Below are 13,797 nucleotides of genomic sequence, written 5' to 3' on the forward strand. Positions count from 1 at the left end.
TAAAAAATATTATTTTTTGCATGGCCCCCCTTTTGTAGATAAAAAAGGAATTTGTAAACAAAGTGTCGGGGTAGCACTGACGTCACTCACATATCTTTTGTGATTTAAAAGCAATTTCATGTGACACCCCTGTCACTATCGATTAATATGGTATCAAACGCGTGTATGTAAAGACACTAACACATAGACTAACTCACTCTATTTTTCGACTTCTCTCTCTCTCTCTCTCTCTCTCTCTCTCTCTCTCTCTCTCTCAAAGTAAAGTTTTTAGTCTTATTGTGGGAGATGTCCTCTTATCTCTTGACATATCTGTCAGAGGACATCTGAATGTTACCTGTTCATTACACTGTATAGAGAACGGGGCGTGGGTGCTGCTGGTTCTTCAGAAGGTGGTATCCAGGTTGTGGGCAGGCCTCCCCATCCTTGACTGTGCTCAATCAGTAAGGTAATTAAAAAAGGCCAACTTATGCCACGCCACACTGACTCCAGTGATTAAAACGACACCTCCGCAGTTTCACACAACAAACCACCAGGCCTCATTAAGGGATGGAGGTGGTGTGTGTGTGACTGTGCGTGTGTGTATGGATGTGTGTTGAACTTTTATTTGGCCGTAGGACTTCTGTGATACGACACTGAGTTTTTGTCTGAGCCACTTGCCTTTTTGTTTGGGCACATTAGTAACACAATTTGGACAATTAATAGAATATACTCCACAATAACGCTTCTTTGTCAGTCTGTTTTTTCCAATATCTCTCGGGCCACTTTCACAGCAGAGCTTCATTGTTCTCCATGTTGAATAAAGTTATTCCTCCTTTGTTTGCACTAATTAGTTTTCAGATTAAAAGATATATATATACACACAGCAATATCTTACTTGATTTAGTGACAGGTGAGGAGTGTGTTGAGTGTAGTTATTATGAGAAACTGCTGCGTTCACAGCACAACACAGTGTTCGTGAAAGATTACAAATCTGCTTATGTGTTTCCTCCTTAAGTGGTCAGTTATGGATGTGTGTTCTACATTTTCTGTTTGAGGACATGAAGTTTTCATTGCTGCTATGTCTCTCCATTTCCATTCTTGAGTTTTATAGTTAAGAGACACTAGCCACGTTTACATTCACTTATTTTTATGTGCATTTTGAAGATGAACAACAACATTTGATAAAACTTTCTCAAAAAAGTTTTTACGCCTGCTTGAGGATTTTGCCTTTGTTGAAAAGGACTCGATGCGCTAAATGTGTTATGGAAATGCCTTTGCCGAAGAAATTCTGTCGTAGGGAACATTTAACTGATGATGACTGATCAGCTGTTACCCCTGTCGGCGTCTTTACCATGAAACATGGCCAATATTAGCTGAAATCAATGAAAAATGTAGAAGAAGGTCGGCACACTGTAGCTCCCTTTAAGTGCAATTTATTGGCACATCTTAGTTAGTGACGTTTTCAGCAAAAGCTCTTCTTCAGACTTAATAATTCTGCACACCAAGACACCATCTTAAAAGGTAAACGGTATGGTCACATGATGGTCACATGATGGTCACATGATACCGCAAAGTATCCCACATAATAATCATATGTGATGGTACATGCATATTAAGAAAAACACATACATGCAGTGTATATGCATTATATACAACACTATATACAAAAATGCATATACAAACATTTATCAATCAATAATATAGGTAAGTACCTCTCAGATCATAAGAATAACATCAAGCCCATGGCTGTCATACTTTCTAATACAAAAACTGAGAAAGGACTCTTTCTCTACTCTCCAGCATTTTGTGTGCACAGAATATCTGCAGTGTTAAGGATTGTGTGTTTGCATTGGCTGTATTTGTGTTGTTGCTCCATAGTCCCGAAGGGTTGCAGTTTTCTCTTGTCAGGCATCGGCCCTTATATTTACAGTATCGCACAAGAATCACACGGGTTGACATTTACTTAAGTATTTTGTATATACTCTCCTCGCAAGGTCACCTCACGGCTTAATATGTACCAAGCTCACCAAGTGAAGGAGAGGGGAAAAAAAAAAAGTCATCATGGACGATTGATCAAGCATGCTCTTTTTAAAGAAGGAAAAAAAAAAAAAAAAAGTGAACGGTGAATGTGAATCTCGTTAAAAAAAGTTGCAAAGTTCAGCCCAATTCTAAAAGGGTACGACCTTAATGAGGCGCGCATTGATTATATGTGTGTCCACGAGAGTTGGGTATCGAGTGAGGCTCTCAGCAGGTCGGCTGTCTCTAAATCATGGGCCCTGAGTCAGAATGTGTGCTGATTACACCATAGTCAAGGTTGAACCTCCTACACCTTCTCCAATGCGTTATAAATATTCATATGCCAGAGCCCACACACTGCGCCGGACTAATAGCCTGCTTAAAGATGTCTCCCAGGTGCAGCAAAGAGAACGGCGAAATGGGGACCGGGCGAAAGGAAAAAGGAAATGTGCGCGACTTAGGTGCGTGTGTGCATAAATGCGAGGACTTGTGAAATATATCACTCTACCTTTTGAAACTGACTTTTCTTGTTATCTTGTGAAAATGTGAAATGATCAGTTAGGTCCCTTTTTCATAACATGAGATTGAATTAACAGGAAGGAGTGTGAATAAAATAGAAAATCTGAAATGGCGCCTGCCAGGGCTGGAAGCTTGCTCTTGGCGTTTTTCTTTTTTCCCCTCCTATGTGAACGTTGTGAAAGGTGTGCGGTGACTCGACTAAGCGCCGGCTAGAAACGTGAGGAAGTGGTAATGTTACAGATTATGCCCTCCACGCGGGTCCTGGGGTTAATGAAACTTCTGATGAGAAACGCAATTTGCCTTCGTCTATTATCTCCACTGCCAATAGCCTGTGCTCCACCGCCTCTCCTCCTCCTCTATGGGTTTTATCCACAGGGTTTAGTGATTGGAGGAAAAGGAAAAGGAGGGGGACACGTCTAAAAAGATGATGAGTTTTTAATCTTTTTAACATTTACATGTCCTACTCAGGATTGACACTGGCTCTGTCGATCTGGAATTGTCTCTGACCCTAACCAGCCTCCCTCAAGGACCCCAGACAGTGTTTATCATATCAGAACCTGTTCTCCGGCTGACCCTGCGGGCCTGCTAGCTATCTGAAGCCTCTCTCTGCAGGGCTGGAGAGGATGTGGTGATAAACGAGGAGTTGCTTAGGCTTGTCTGAACTTAGAGGACTTTTAGAATTTTTACTTTTCACAGTGCACAGCTAAAGGGTATATATTTTCAATATAAGCGTGAGATATTTTAAAGGGCGGTTGATACAGAAATGCCAGTCCCACCTGATGGGAAAAGTTCATAATGGCAGGATTTGACCTCTGATTTACATGAGTTCGGTGTCCAGTATTTATCTGCTCTAAAGATCTTTGGAGGGAATAGTAAGTAAGAGGTAGCATAAGCTTTTGTTTCAGTACAGTTCTGTTGTTGTGAGTTGGAAGAAATGCTTGAAAAAATACTTTTTTCTTATGTGTTGACAAAAATTACATATCATTATATGTTTTACCTAATGTTATGATATTTAAGGAATGACCATTGGTGCCTTCAGACGATTATATGAAACATTAGTAATGACAAACTAACTGGCAACTTGATCGCTGATGTCACATAGATACCACATGATACCAACATTGTTATACTATTGGCTCAGAAGCCTTGTTAAAATGATTTAGCGATTTAATTGATTAGTTGTCAACTATTAAATTGAATCGCCAACTATTTTGATAATCGATTAATCGGTTTGAGTAATTTTTTTTAAGAAAAAAGTAAAAAATTCTTTGATTCCAGCTTCTTAAATGTGAATATTTTCTGGTTTCTTTACTCCTCTATGACAGTAAACTGAATATCTTTGAGTTGTGGACAAAACAAGACGTTTGAAGACGTCATCTTGGGCTTTGAGAAACATTGATTGAGATTTTTCCCCATTTTCTGACAATTCATAGACCGAACAACTAATCGATTAATTGAGAAAGTAATCGACAAATTAATCGACAATAAAAATAATTGTTACTTGCAGCCTTAAACCAAATGTCAGATATCTTCCACAGAGATAAACAAAACATTCATTTGTTTATAAAGTTTTTAAAATAATGAATTCACAATCCTAATTTTTTTTAGGAAAAGCCATACTTTTATTCGGCGCTTTCTAATTCTAACTCCGTGTATGTAGTATTTTTTAAGTATTGTTAGTCTACATAAAAATGTTATCAATAACACTGATTTTTTTTTTGTCCATGGCAGTGGAACAAGTGTTGAAAACGGTTGCTAATTTACACGTCCAGCACACTTGAAGTAACGGTATAGTATTCATTAGGAGTTTCTGGCCACCTGACGAATGCAAGTCCAATATTCACTTTCATTTTAGCTCTGGTTTGGTTTCCAATAGAGCTGCAGCTACCGATTATTTTCTAGATTAATTGATTAATCGTGTGATCTATAAAATGTCAGAAAAGTTTTTAAAATGTCCATCCCAGTTTCTCAGCGAAAAGATGGAGTCTTTAAACACCTTGTTTTGTCCATCCAAAACCCAAAGATATTCAGTTTAATATGATATAAAACAGAGAAAAGCAGGAAATCTCTATATTTGAGGGGCTAAAAAAAAAAAATTCCCTGCCATTTTTGGATGAAAACTACTACGATTAATTAATTATCAAAATAGGCAATTATTTTTCTGTTCGATCGATTAGTTGGCTAATTGATGCAGCTTTAGTTTCCAATAACTTATAAGGGAAATATCTGTCTCTGTGGTTGCTGAATGCTTCACTATGTTCAACTACTAGCTCCTAACTTTCTCAGTCATCTATGTTATTTACAATATGATATTCATACAATACATTGCTGGGTCTCTATTCTCCAGGAGACAGTTCTCTCTCATGTAACTAAATCACACTTTACTGGACGCCTAACTGCCACAGCATTATTCCTGTAGACAGAAGCCAATCATAGTACATCATCTGACGTTTTCATATTTACCTGATGTGAAAAAAAAGACTAGACAGATGTCCCTATGGCAGAGTCAGGATTGCAGCCCTACAGGTTGTCTTTCTGTCGTAGAGTCCTTAACAGAGTTGTAATTAGACTCTCCTCTGCAGCGGGATCAATGGTGCTTCCGAGTGCTGTCAGACATGATGGATATTATTTTCCCACACTCTGGACAGTTAGGTGACAGCAGCCTATGTCTTTGAGGATACACTATGCAGCAAAAAGTTGTCAACTGTCAATCACCGCCTCTGTTCGCACTAGTGTTTCCTCTGAAGCCCTGTCATACTAAACCTCCCCTCTACCTGCTGCTTATTCATTCTCTTTACTGTACCAAACAGTTGTCACTGCTGTGAGTTCTTGTTACGTGTTGTTTGCTGCTGCAGAGGAGAAAAGGCTATAGAGGTTGGGAATCAGAGAAAGGAGTACGCTAACTGTATCCTGAGAGCAAATTGATAACAGTGTGGGTGTGACGACGCCGCTGAAGGAGGCGGAAGGAGACTAAAATGACAGAAGGTGGAGGGAGAAATGCTTTTTAATGAGGAGCTGAGATGTTATGTATCCATGACACCAGTTGCCATCTCACGGTAACTATATTGTCCCATCAGTTCACGAGTATGACTAACTCAAAACCACGGATGAAAATTCAAATCTTAAAGCTATTTATTCAACTTTTAATATTGAAAGATTATGAGGTTATTAGATGATAAGAACTTTCAGACTAATTAACAACTACCTAATTAATGTTTTACAGTTTATTTTGAATTTTTTTTATATATTTAATTTGTTACATTATAAGTGGATCTTTATTTTAGTATTCACAAAGAGCAGAATACATCAAAGGCACTTTCAGGCCATTACAAGCACCAGTAAGGAAAATTCAATCCCCTGAAATGAAACATCACTTTTGCTACCACCGCTGCTAGAGAAAATATCAATTTGAAGCCAAGAATCGTAGACCTAATTGTTTTTTCTTTCCCTAGGAGAGGTTTGTAGTGTGTTCTGTCTTTCTGTCCACATCAGGTATCTCAAAAGCCTTTTAAAAAGATTTCCAAGACAACAAGCTTTGGGCCATGTAATATTTCAAACATTTAATTAATTATGATGTTGATCTAGATTTGGGGCCTGTAGACAATTACACATTTTTTTTAGTCAAAAAAAATGAAACTAAAGTTGATTTACTTGATTCCAAATCCCAAGTGTAACTAGTGAAAAAACAATTTAAAGTTACTTCGAGGAACTTTCATTTCGTGTTGAATTTGTGGACAAAAGCGGCAGTGTTTCCGAGCACCAGACTCCCTTTAGAAAACCGCTCATTTTACTGCAGCAGGATCTGACAGTCTGCGCCGCTCAGTCCTGGTTCTGGTTCTCCCGTGCCTCCGTTCCCTCTAGCGGGCCCAGCAATACGTCCTTGGCCTCCTGCACCAAGGCGTCTTTGTTGGCTCCCAGCAGAGCAGCGAGGCGAAGCTCTCTGCTGCCAAGCGCAGAGCTCTTCACCTCCTGCTGGAGCTCCGACTGCAGGTCAAAGGCGGCAGCGAAGCTCGATCTGGAATCCAACCCAGAGGCACGATGAGAAACATTAAGAACTATATAGAAATAGCCAATATTCTCGCTGATTATCTTGTCATATGGAGGCATCTGTATTCAATTGAGACCATTTCATAACCAGTTAAAAGCTCCTCATGGTAACTTTAACTTCACATTAAAGTGGAGTATTTTTTGTATTTTTTCTGGCAGTTTCATCAAGTTGAAAAAATGATCATTGTTTGTTTTGTCTTCCTATGCTCTTCAGTTGTGATACTGAAATCAAAGAACATGATTGAGATGTGAAGCAACACCACATGTTGGACTTTACCAGGGGCAGATGAAGCACCACACTTTTGTAAAATCTGAAAATAGTCAGTATAAGACAGTTTTGCTTTAGGAATTGGTGTTTTGTTTTTTTGCCTTCGTCTGTATATTTACAACAATAGCTGCAACACCAAGATGATGAGAAAGAATAGCACATTCGCAGGTCTTATTGTTGTATCTGTTCCAGCAGGGATTAGGTTTTTATGTGTGTCTACTGGCCTGCTGTTACCACATGTTACCAGGTAATAATAGACTCTGACAATAGGGATTATCCTATCTAACTAATGCAGTGGGAGAGTAATCTTGACACACTCAGACACTCCCCCCTATCACTGCAGTGTCGCAGCACACCGCATGGCACTTCTGTGTTCAGAGCACGTTTTGGCCTGGTCGCAGGCTGGCATCTTTACTTTCATGCTTAATTACCTGCCAAGATAGACCGGAGGAGACATGGAATCATGCATGTATGATGTCCCTGACATGAATATATGTAGATAGAGTGGCGCGGTGCTGTGGTTTAAGGATGTGTGTGTGTTTAGGCAGTACAGGCATATTTCTGTTTGTGGTGTTACGCTTTAATATCGAAGGGCTTTACTGTTTTTGGCACACAAACACACACACACACACATCATATAGCATGGTAGCCTGAGGGCAAGATTTCTGTCCCACCTCGCTTCATTCACAGTGAGCACAGAGAAAACACACCCAACTCAAGAAAACACTCCATAACCTTTTATGACATACAGCAATGTAACAACTAGGGCTGCAACTTAACATTATTTTCATTATCGATTAAAGGGTAACTTTGGTATTTTTCAACCTGGACCCTGTTTTCCCATGTTTTTGTGTTTCAGTAACTCATGGGGATAACACTTTTTGAAATTGTTCCAGTATTCACGGAGAATGCTGCAACCGCCAGCCGCAAAACAAGCTGTAATGTAATCATTTGGGGCAACCTGGCACCTTCAATTTACTTCCACTAAAAGTGCTTGTTTTTGCTGTTGACAACATTATGGAAAGGACCCTACAGAGAGATGCAACGTTTTACTTACCTTTCACTTGATCTGGTCTATTTGTTATTGTGTATCTCGCTCGGCGAAGTCTCGTTCTGAAACCTTGCGTTGCATCCACATTGTCGAAATCCGCTAAATATTCAGCCATGACATTGAAAATCTTTTAGATAACACTAAGCTATACGCTTTCCGTGCCCCCAACACAACAAACTCTGGCAACACCGGTGTCCTGTGTGACTCCTCTCTCCAACTCTCACTCACATTTCCACCGTTCCACTGGCAACGAGTCACATGACACAATCACAAACAGAAAGCAAAAGGTAAGAAAATGTTTTATTTCTCAGTAGGGGTCCTTTCCATATTGTTGTCAGACACTTATAATAACAATCTGAGCCTGTCAGTGGCAAAAACAAGCACTTTTAGTTGAAGCAAAATTGACGGTATGGTTGCCCCAAAGGATTACATTACAGCCTGTTTTTGCGTCTGAGCATTCTCCCTCAATACTCAATACAATTTCAAAAATTGTAGTCTCCATTAGTCACCAAGACACAAAAACATGGGGAAATTTCCAGGTTGAAAAATACAAAAGTTATCCTTTAATCTGCTGGTAATATTCTCGATTAATTCATAAATTGTTTGGTCTATAAAACATCAGATATCAGGGAAACATGTCTTGTAAGAATTTCCTAAAGCATAAGGTGGTGTCTTCAAATTGCCTGTTTTGTTCAACCAGCTGTCCAAAATCCCGAAATATTCAAATTACTGTCACATAAGACTAAGAATAGCAGCAAATCCTCACAAATGACTGGCATTTTTACTTTAATCGCCGATTATTTTTCTGTCGATTGATTAATCCACTAATCGTTGGAGCTTTAGTACCAACCCAGACCAATCTGCTCAAGCACAACACAGACTTCTCACTTATCATTACAGTTAAATTGTCCATTTTGAACAACACATTTTCTGAGTAATGCAGATTTTCTAACACCTGCTGGAAAAATGCCCAATTTCTCTTTTTTTTTTTATATACTTTTTAGACAGTATAACTATTCAGTGTCCCAACAAAACACAATATGCCTTTTAGCAAGCACCAGCTGTTTACTTAAAAACCCCTCTCTCTCTCTGTGTCTCTCTAACTCTCTTTCTTCCTTCTCTTTTTGTCCCCAGTTGACGAAGAGGCCCTGAGGAAGAAGATCACTGATGAGCTGTATAAAGGCTTGGAGCAGGATAGGGCCAAGGCGGAGCAAGAGCTGCAAGCCTGGTTAGACACATGCACACACCCACACACACACACATATACTGTTTTGGATGGTAAATGTTTTTTTGTTTATGACCTTCCACAAAAACTTTTGGCGTTGCAAGGCATTTTTATGAATTTCAGAAGTAAATTGATTGCTTTAATTAGTTTTTTTGGAGTTGAATTTAAGATGCCTGGGTTTGCTGAAAGTCAGACTTTGTGTGATGTGCATTTCTCTTTGCCCCTCTTCTTCTTTTTCCTCTCTCCTCCTACTTTGCTTTTTCTGGATCATGATAGATTGAATCAGGGTGCTGCACCTAGTGTCAATTCCTGTTCCAAGATTTCATTAGAAACCGAAGACATTTTCAGACCATTTCCCGCTTTCATTAATAGTCAAAAAGGTCAGCACCAGTCTTTCCGATCCCCACTGTGTTTTCCAATCTACCTCCTCTTCCGAAGCACATCAGCACTTTTTTACCCTCCCTCTATCTCTGCTTCTTCTTCTTCTCTCCTTCTCCGGATCAATTAATCATGCCTGAGAAGGGAGGGCGCTATCCTGAGGTAATTTCCTGGGTGTTGAGTGGGTGATCCATTAGCCCTGCCTGATGAAGAAACACACTGTTCGTGTAAGGAGCACATTTCTCCTCTCTTTTTCCTCTCTTCTTTTTTGACCCTAAAGAAGCAGGTGCACGTGCCATAATGTCCGATAATGGTGTTGCGGCCCCTCTTTAATAGGCCTGGATGATCTCCAGCAGACCCTTGTGAATGAACAGCTGTGATTAGCCACTAAACACACTCTTGTACTGTATGGGGGGGGAAAAACACAACCTCTCTACATCCAGGAGGAGGTAGTGTTAGCATAGCGATTAGCCTCGATTTTGAGGATCATTCAAGAAGTGGTTTTGAGAAATCATTTGTCTATTGATTTTTTTTTTTTTTCCCTGGCTATTTTATTTTTTTGATGTAACCGCTTCCTGCAGCTCGCTTATTGACGTCTGTTCAGAGCAGTAAGTGCCTCAAAATTACACCCTCCTTGCAATTAATTGAAATCACGGTGGCTCTCAAGCCCTCAGTTTTTGTTTGTGCTTGGCATGGGCTGCGTTTTCACTTAACAAGACTTAACTGAACATGAAATGGTAAATAAACAATCATCAGTTAGCCAGCACTTGTGTGTGTGTACGTATGTTTATGTGTGTGGAAACATGTTAATATCAGTGTTTAATGTGGCATTGTGGGCTGTTTTTTCATTTTGCTCATTTTGTCACATTATTATTTGTTCTATTGAGTGTCTGTCTATTCATGCATGTGTGTCCATTTTCCAAGCTAATAATTTGGCAGGCAGTGATGCATGGGACAGCCATCAAGATGCATTCTGGGATTTAAGGAGAGCTTAAGGCGCTGTTCACATGTTGCATCTTAAAAAACGTGTGGAAAACGCCAGCCGTGCCGCTTTCATCCTTTTATCCAAGGTGCTTGGGAGGTTGCGCTGCTGTCGCACCTGTCGTTACTAAGCAACCAAAACCTGCGCACTGCGATGACGATGATGATGAAGCTGCGGTAATTTAGCAGTAATCCTCACTGACTAAAACTGAACAAAGATGAATGGATTTCCAGCACCGTAAATCCCTCACAGGAGCTTCACTGTTGATGTGTCTGTATCAGTTTGGCCGACCTTTCGAGCAGATGTTGTGACGTCCTCAGACGGAAAGGTTGAAGCAAGTAGAATAGTCCGTGGGACAGATCGTAAAGCCCTTGGTAGACGGCGTCGCTCTCGCTTTTAAGCACGCCTTCCGTGTGTCTACATTGACAACATTGGATTTGAGTACGCAAAAAACGCGGCATGTTAACGGGTCCTAAGAGGTGCAGACCAGTGGTGGGTTTTGTCTAGAATCAATAAGTACTAGACAAGAAATCAACATGTAATGATGCTGAATAGAAAACACTGAAACTAAATATTCTCTAGTTAGAACTGGCACATAATGCTTCCTCATGTGATCAGATTATAAAATCAGTGTTGGAAAGACGAGTGTTACTGGAACCAGTAGTTTTTTTTCTTTTTTTCTGGCTTGGCTTTTGTTTGGATTTTTGCATGTATTTGCAGAACACACCAAAGATTTTCACCACCCCACTACTGACTTGAAGCGATTACATGTTAAAACGTGAGCCTGTGTAGACAGCTGGATTATTTAAAATAGAAGCATATCTGTTCGTCGTACACGCGCGAGACTGACGACGTGCCTGAAACGCCTCCCGTGTAGACGCGCCGTTACACCTGCTTGGTTCATACTTTATTATATTCATATTCCAGCCCGGTCACACGAAAAGGCGTATGAAAGACACGATAATGCACAAGGCAAAAGCGTTAAATAAGAACGCTGTTCTTGCGTTTAACGTGTCATTTGTACGCCATGTAGTCTGCACTGACTGCAATGTAAATGCATCTCTGTAAATATGCTACACTCAGAGTTAGTGACGTAGAATAAAAAGTGAGAAAGACTGCTTATGGCGGAACGGGACGTGGATGGTTCAAACAAATACAGGACTTTCAACCAGGAGACCGACGTTGTGTTTTATGGTTACGTTTTTTACGTGTTTTTCGTACTTATGTTACATTGTTTCCGTACACATTTTACTTAGTTTACTTACTTATTAGACCAACCATGATGGTTTTCCTAACCCTAAGTGAGTGGTTTTGTTTCCCCGCTGCTGGTAGGCTATTGCACCTTCATACACACATAAAATATTCACGCATCTGCGAGGCAAAGCGTGACACTGACACGCTATCCTCTGGTGGACAGGCGGGTCTATTACACACTTTGATGTGACACCTGGTTGCATATTCAGTGAAGTAAGATACATGGACAGTGGGAGGTATAGGCTTAGGCACTTCATCACCTCATTCAAATTTCTAAAGCCCTGTCAATATGAGCTGAGTCAGGGTCAGCTCTATACATTTGTCTTTGAGCTGAACAAAAGACACCTAACATAAAACTTTGTGCTCACAGGAACACACCACCATCCTTCAGGACTGAAAATGTCTCCTTTTTTTTTTTTTCACCGCAATTGAACTTTTCTATTCATTTGTAGTCCTTGCAGATAAAGGTGACTGCTGCTCTTTTTTTAATTGAAATAGATGAGAGGAACACGGTGCCTTTTTTCTCATCTGGCCTATCAAACAATAATTAAACTGCAATGGTATTTCACCTTCCCACGGTGCAGGCAGTAATCACAGGGACTTTTTTTGGGTTGTTGAAGGCAAACGAGGCACAGTGATTGTGGCCTTCGTTGTGTTGGAAGACTCGGCAAAGGAAACTGGATGGCTGAAAAATTGAAGTAAGAGGTGAAATATTTTTTTTTTTGTGTGTGAGCGTATCAAAGCTGAGCTAACAAGACCGCACAGAGCCTCACTAGTTAGAGAGAACCCTGCAGTGAAACGGCTGCACAGCTTGAACACAAGGAAATGGAAGAATATATGAACCCCCAGGTCAGAGGGAAAAAAAACACACACGAGATACATGAGGCCAAAATCTCAAGGTCATGTTCAACCCCAAAAACATCAATAATTCATGTTACTACACAACAGAATAAGAGTGTTAAAAAGTATGTCTTTTAAAGGACATTAGACCTCCATAAGACACCCGAACACATTCAATTTGCCTTTGCGTAAAATCTAGTTATTTCCGCACTTTGTATAAGTCCTCCATTCGATCCTATGCAATATTGGGTACACAGAACAAGGGAATTTTGAGCAACAGCTGTGTTTAGATTATGGCAGTATTTCTTCTGTTTGGCTTCAGGGCCGTAAGCGAACTCCAGAGATCTGGCTTTGCATGTTTTACTCTGGTCGGAGTGAAGTAAAGGCTCTGTGAGGAGTTCATTTGGGTGCAGCCTAAACTCATTTGTAGCAAGGAGCGGCTGCAGGGAGCAGATTTGCCTCCGCCGCTTCTCTGTGAGGCATCAGAGCAGAACGACTCAGAGAAAAGGATGAGCAAGAAGGAGGGATGAGGGAGGGGGAGAAAACTCACACCATCCTGTCTCTCCCTAAACCAAACTCATCCTGTATCACCACTCCATCCAGTTCTTCCTCTCTCAGGATTTCCTCCACCTTTCCATCCCTGTCTTGTGTTTTTATTCCTCCCTTGTCCTGTATTTCTCCATCACCCTTCTCAATTCTGTTTTCTTCCCTCTTTTATTTCACGTCTTCTTCCTTTCTCTCAATCTCTCCTCCCATGCATGTAATGCATGTGTTTGAGTGTCCAACTAACACTTAAAGGTTAGTTGTTGTTGTGAAACTTCTGCCCATTATTTCAGCATGTAGTCAAGCAGCTTGTGTTGGCGATATAATTGCGTGTCAGACTTTTGAGTGAGAACACTGACCTTCTCCCAGAGCTTCTGTCTCTCTGTTAACCAGCCAGCCTGTTAAATTCCTTATTGCCCCCAGGTCAGACGCAGACAGATAGTCCAGTCCAACAGATTTTTGCATTTTGTTTATTTTTGTCTTTTACCTTTTTGTTCACACAGAAATACATACACTGACGCACACGCACAAACCTCCAGCTCAGTTTAACAGAGTTAAAAAGTTGGGAGCTTATTAAAAAACAAAATGTTCCTGAATCCAACCCGAGTTAGCCGGGGTTGTGTCTGGGGAGTTCCTTAAAAAATATGTCTGAATCAGCAGCATTGCTAGCATCCTCTGACTGCACTTGCATGAAC

General features: G+C 40.4%; 1 protein-coding gene across 6 annotated transcripts in view; it reads left to right on the forward strand.

The window, feature by feature from the left end:
* chchd3a (coiled-coil-helix-coiled-coil-helix domain containing 3a) overlaps positions 1–13,797 on the forward strand; it is a 92,794-nt gene that overhangs the window by 6,461 nt on the left and 72,536 nt on the right. For all 6 annotated transcript variants that reach the window (XM_037760674.1, XM_037760675.1, XM_037760679.1 and 3 more), the window contains exon 3: positions 9,015–9,108. In XM_037760674.1, the coding sequence (XP_037616602.1) occupies positions 9,015–9,108 (94 nt within the window). The remainder of the gene's footprint in view (positions 1–9,014; positions 9,109–13,797) is intronic.

This window comes from Sebastes umbrosus, chromosome 23 (genome assembly GCF_015220745.1).
Source record: "Sebastes umbrosus isolate fSebUmb1 chromosome 23, fSebUmb1.pri, whole genome shotgun sequence".
NCBI classification, from domain to species: Eukaryota; Metazoa; Chordata; class Actinopteri; order Perciformes; family Sebastidae; genus Sebastes; species Sebastes umbrosus.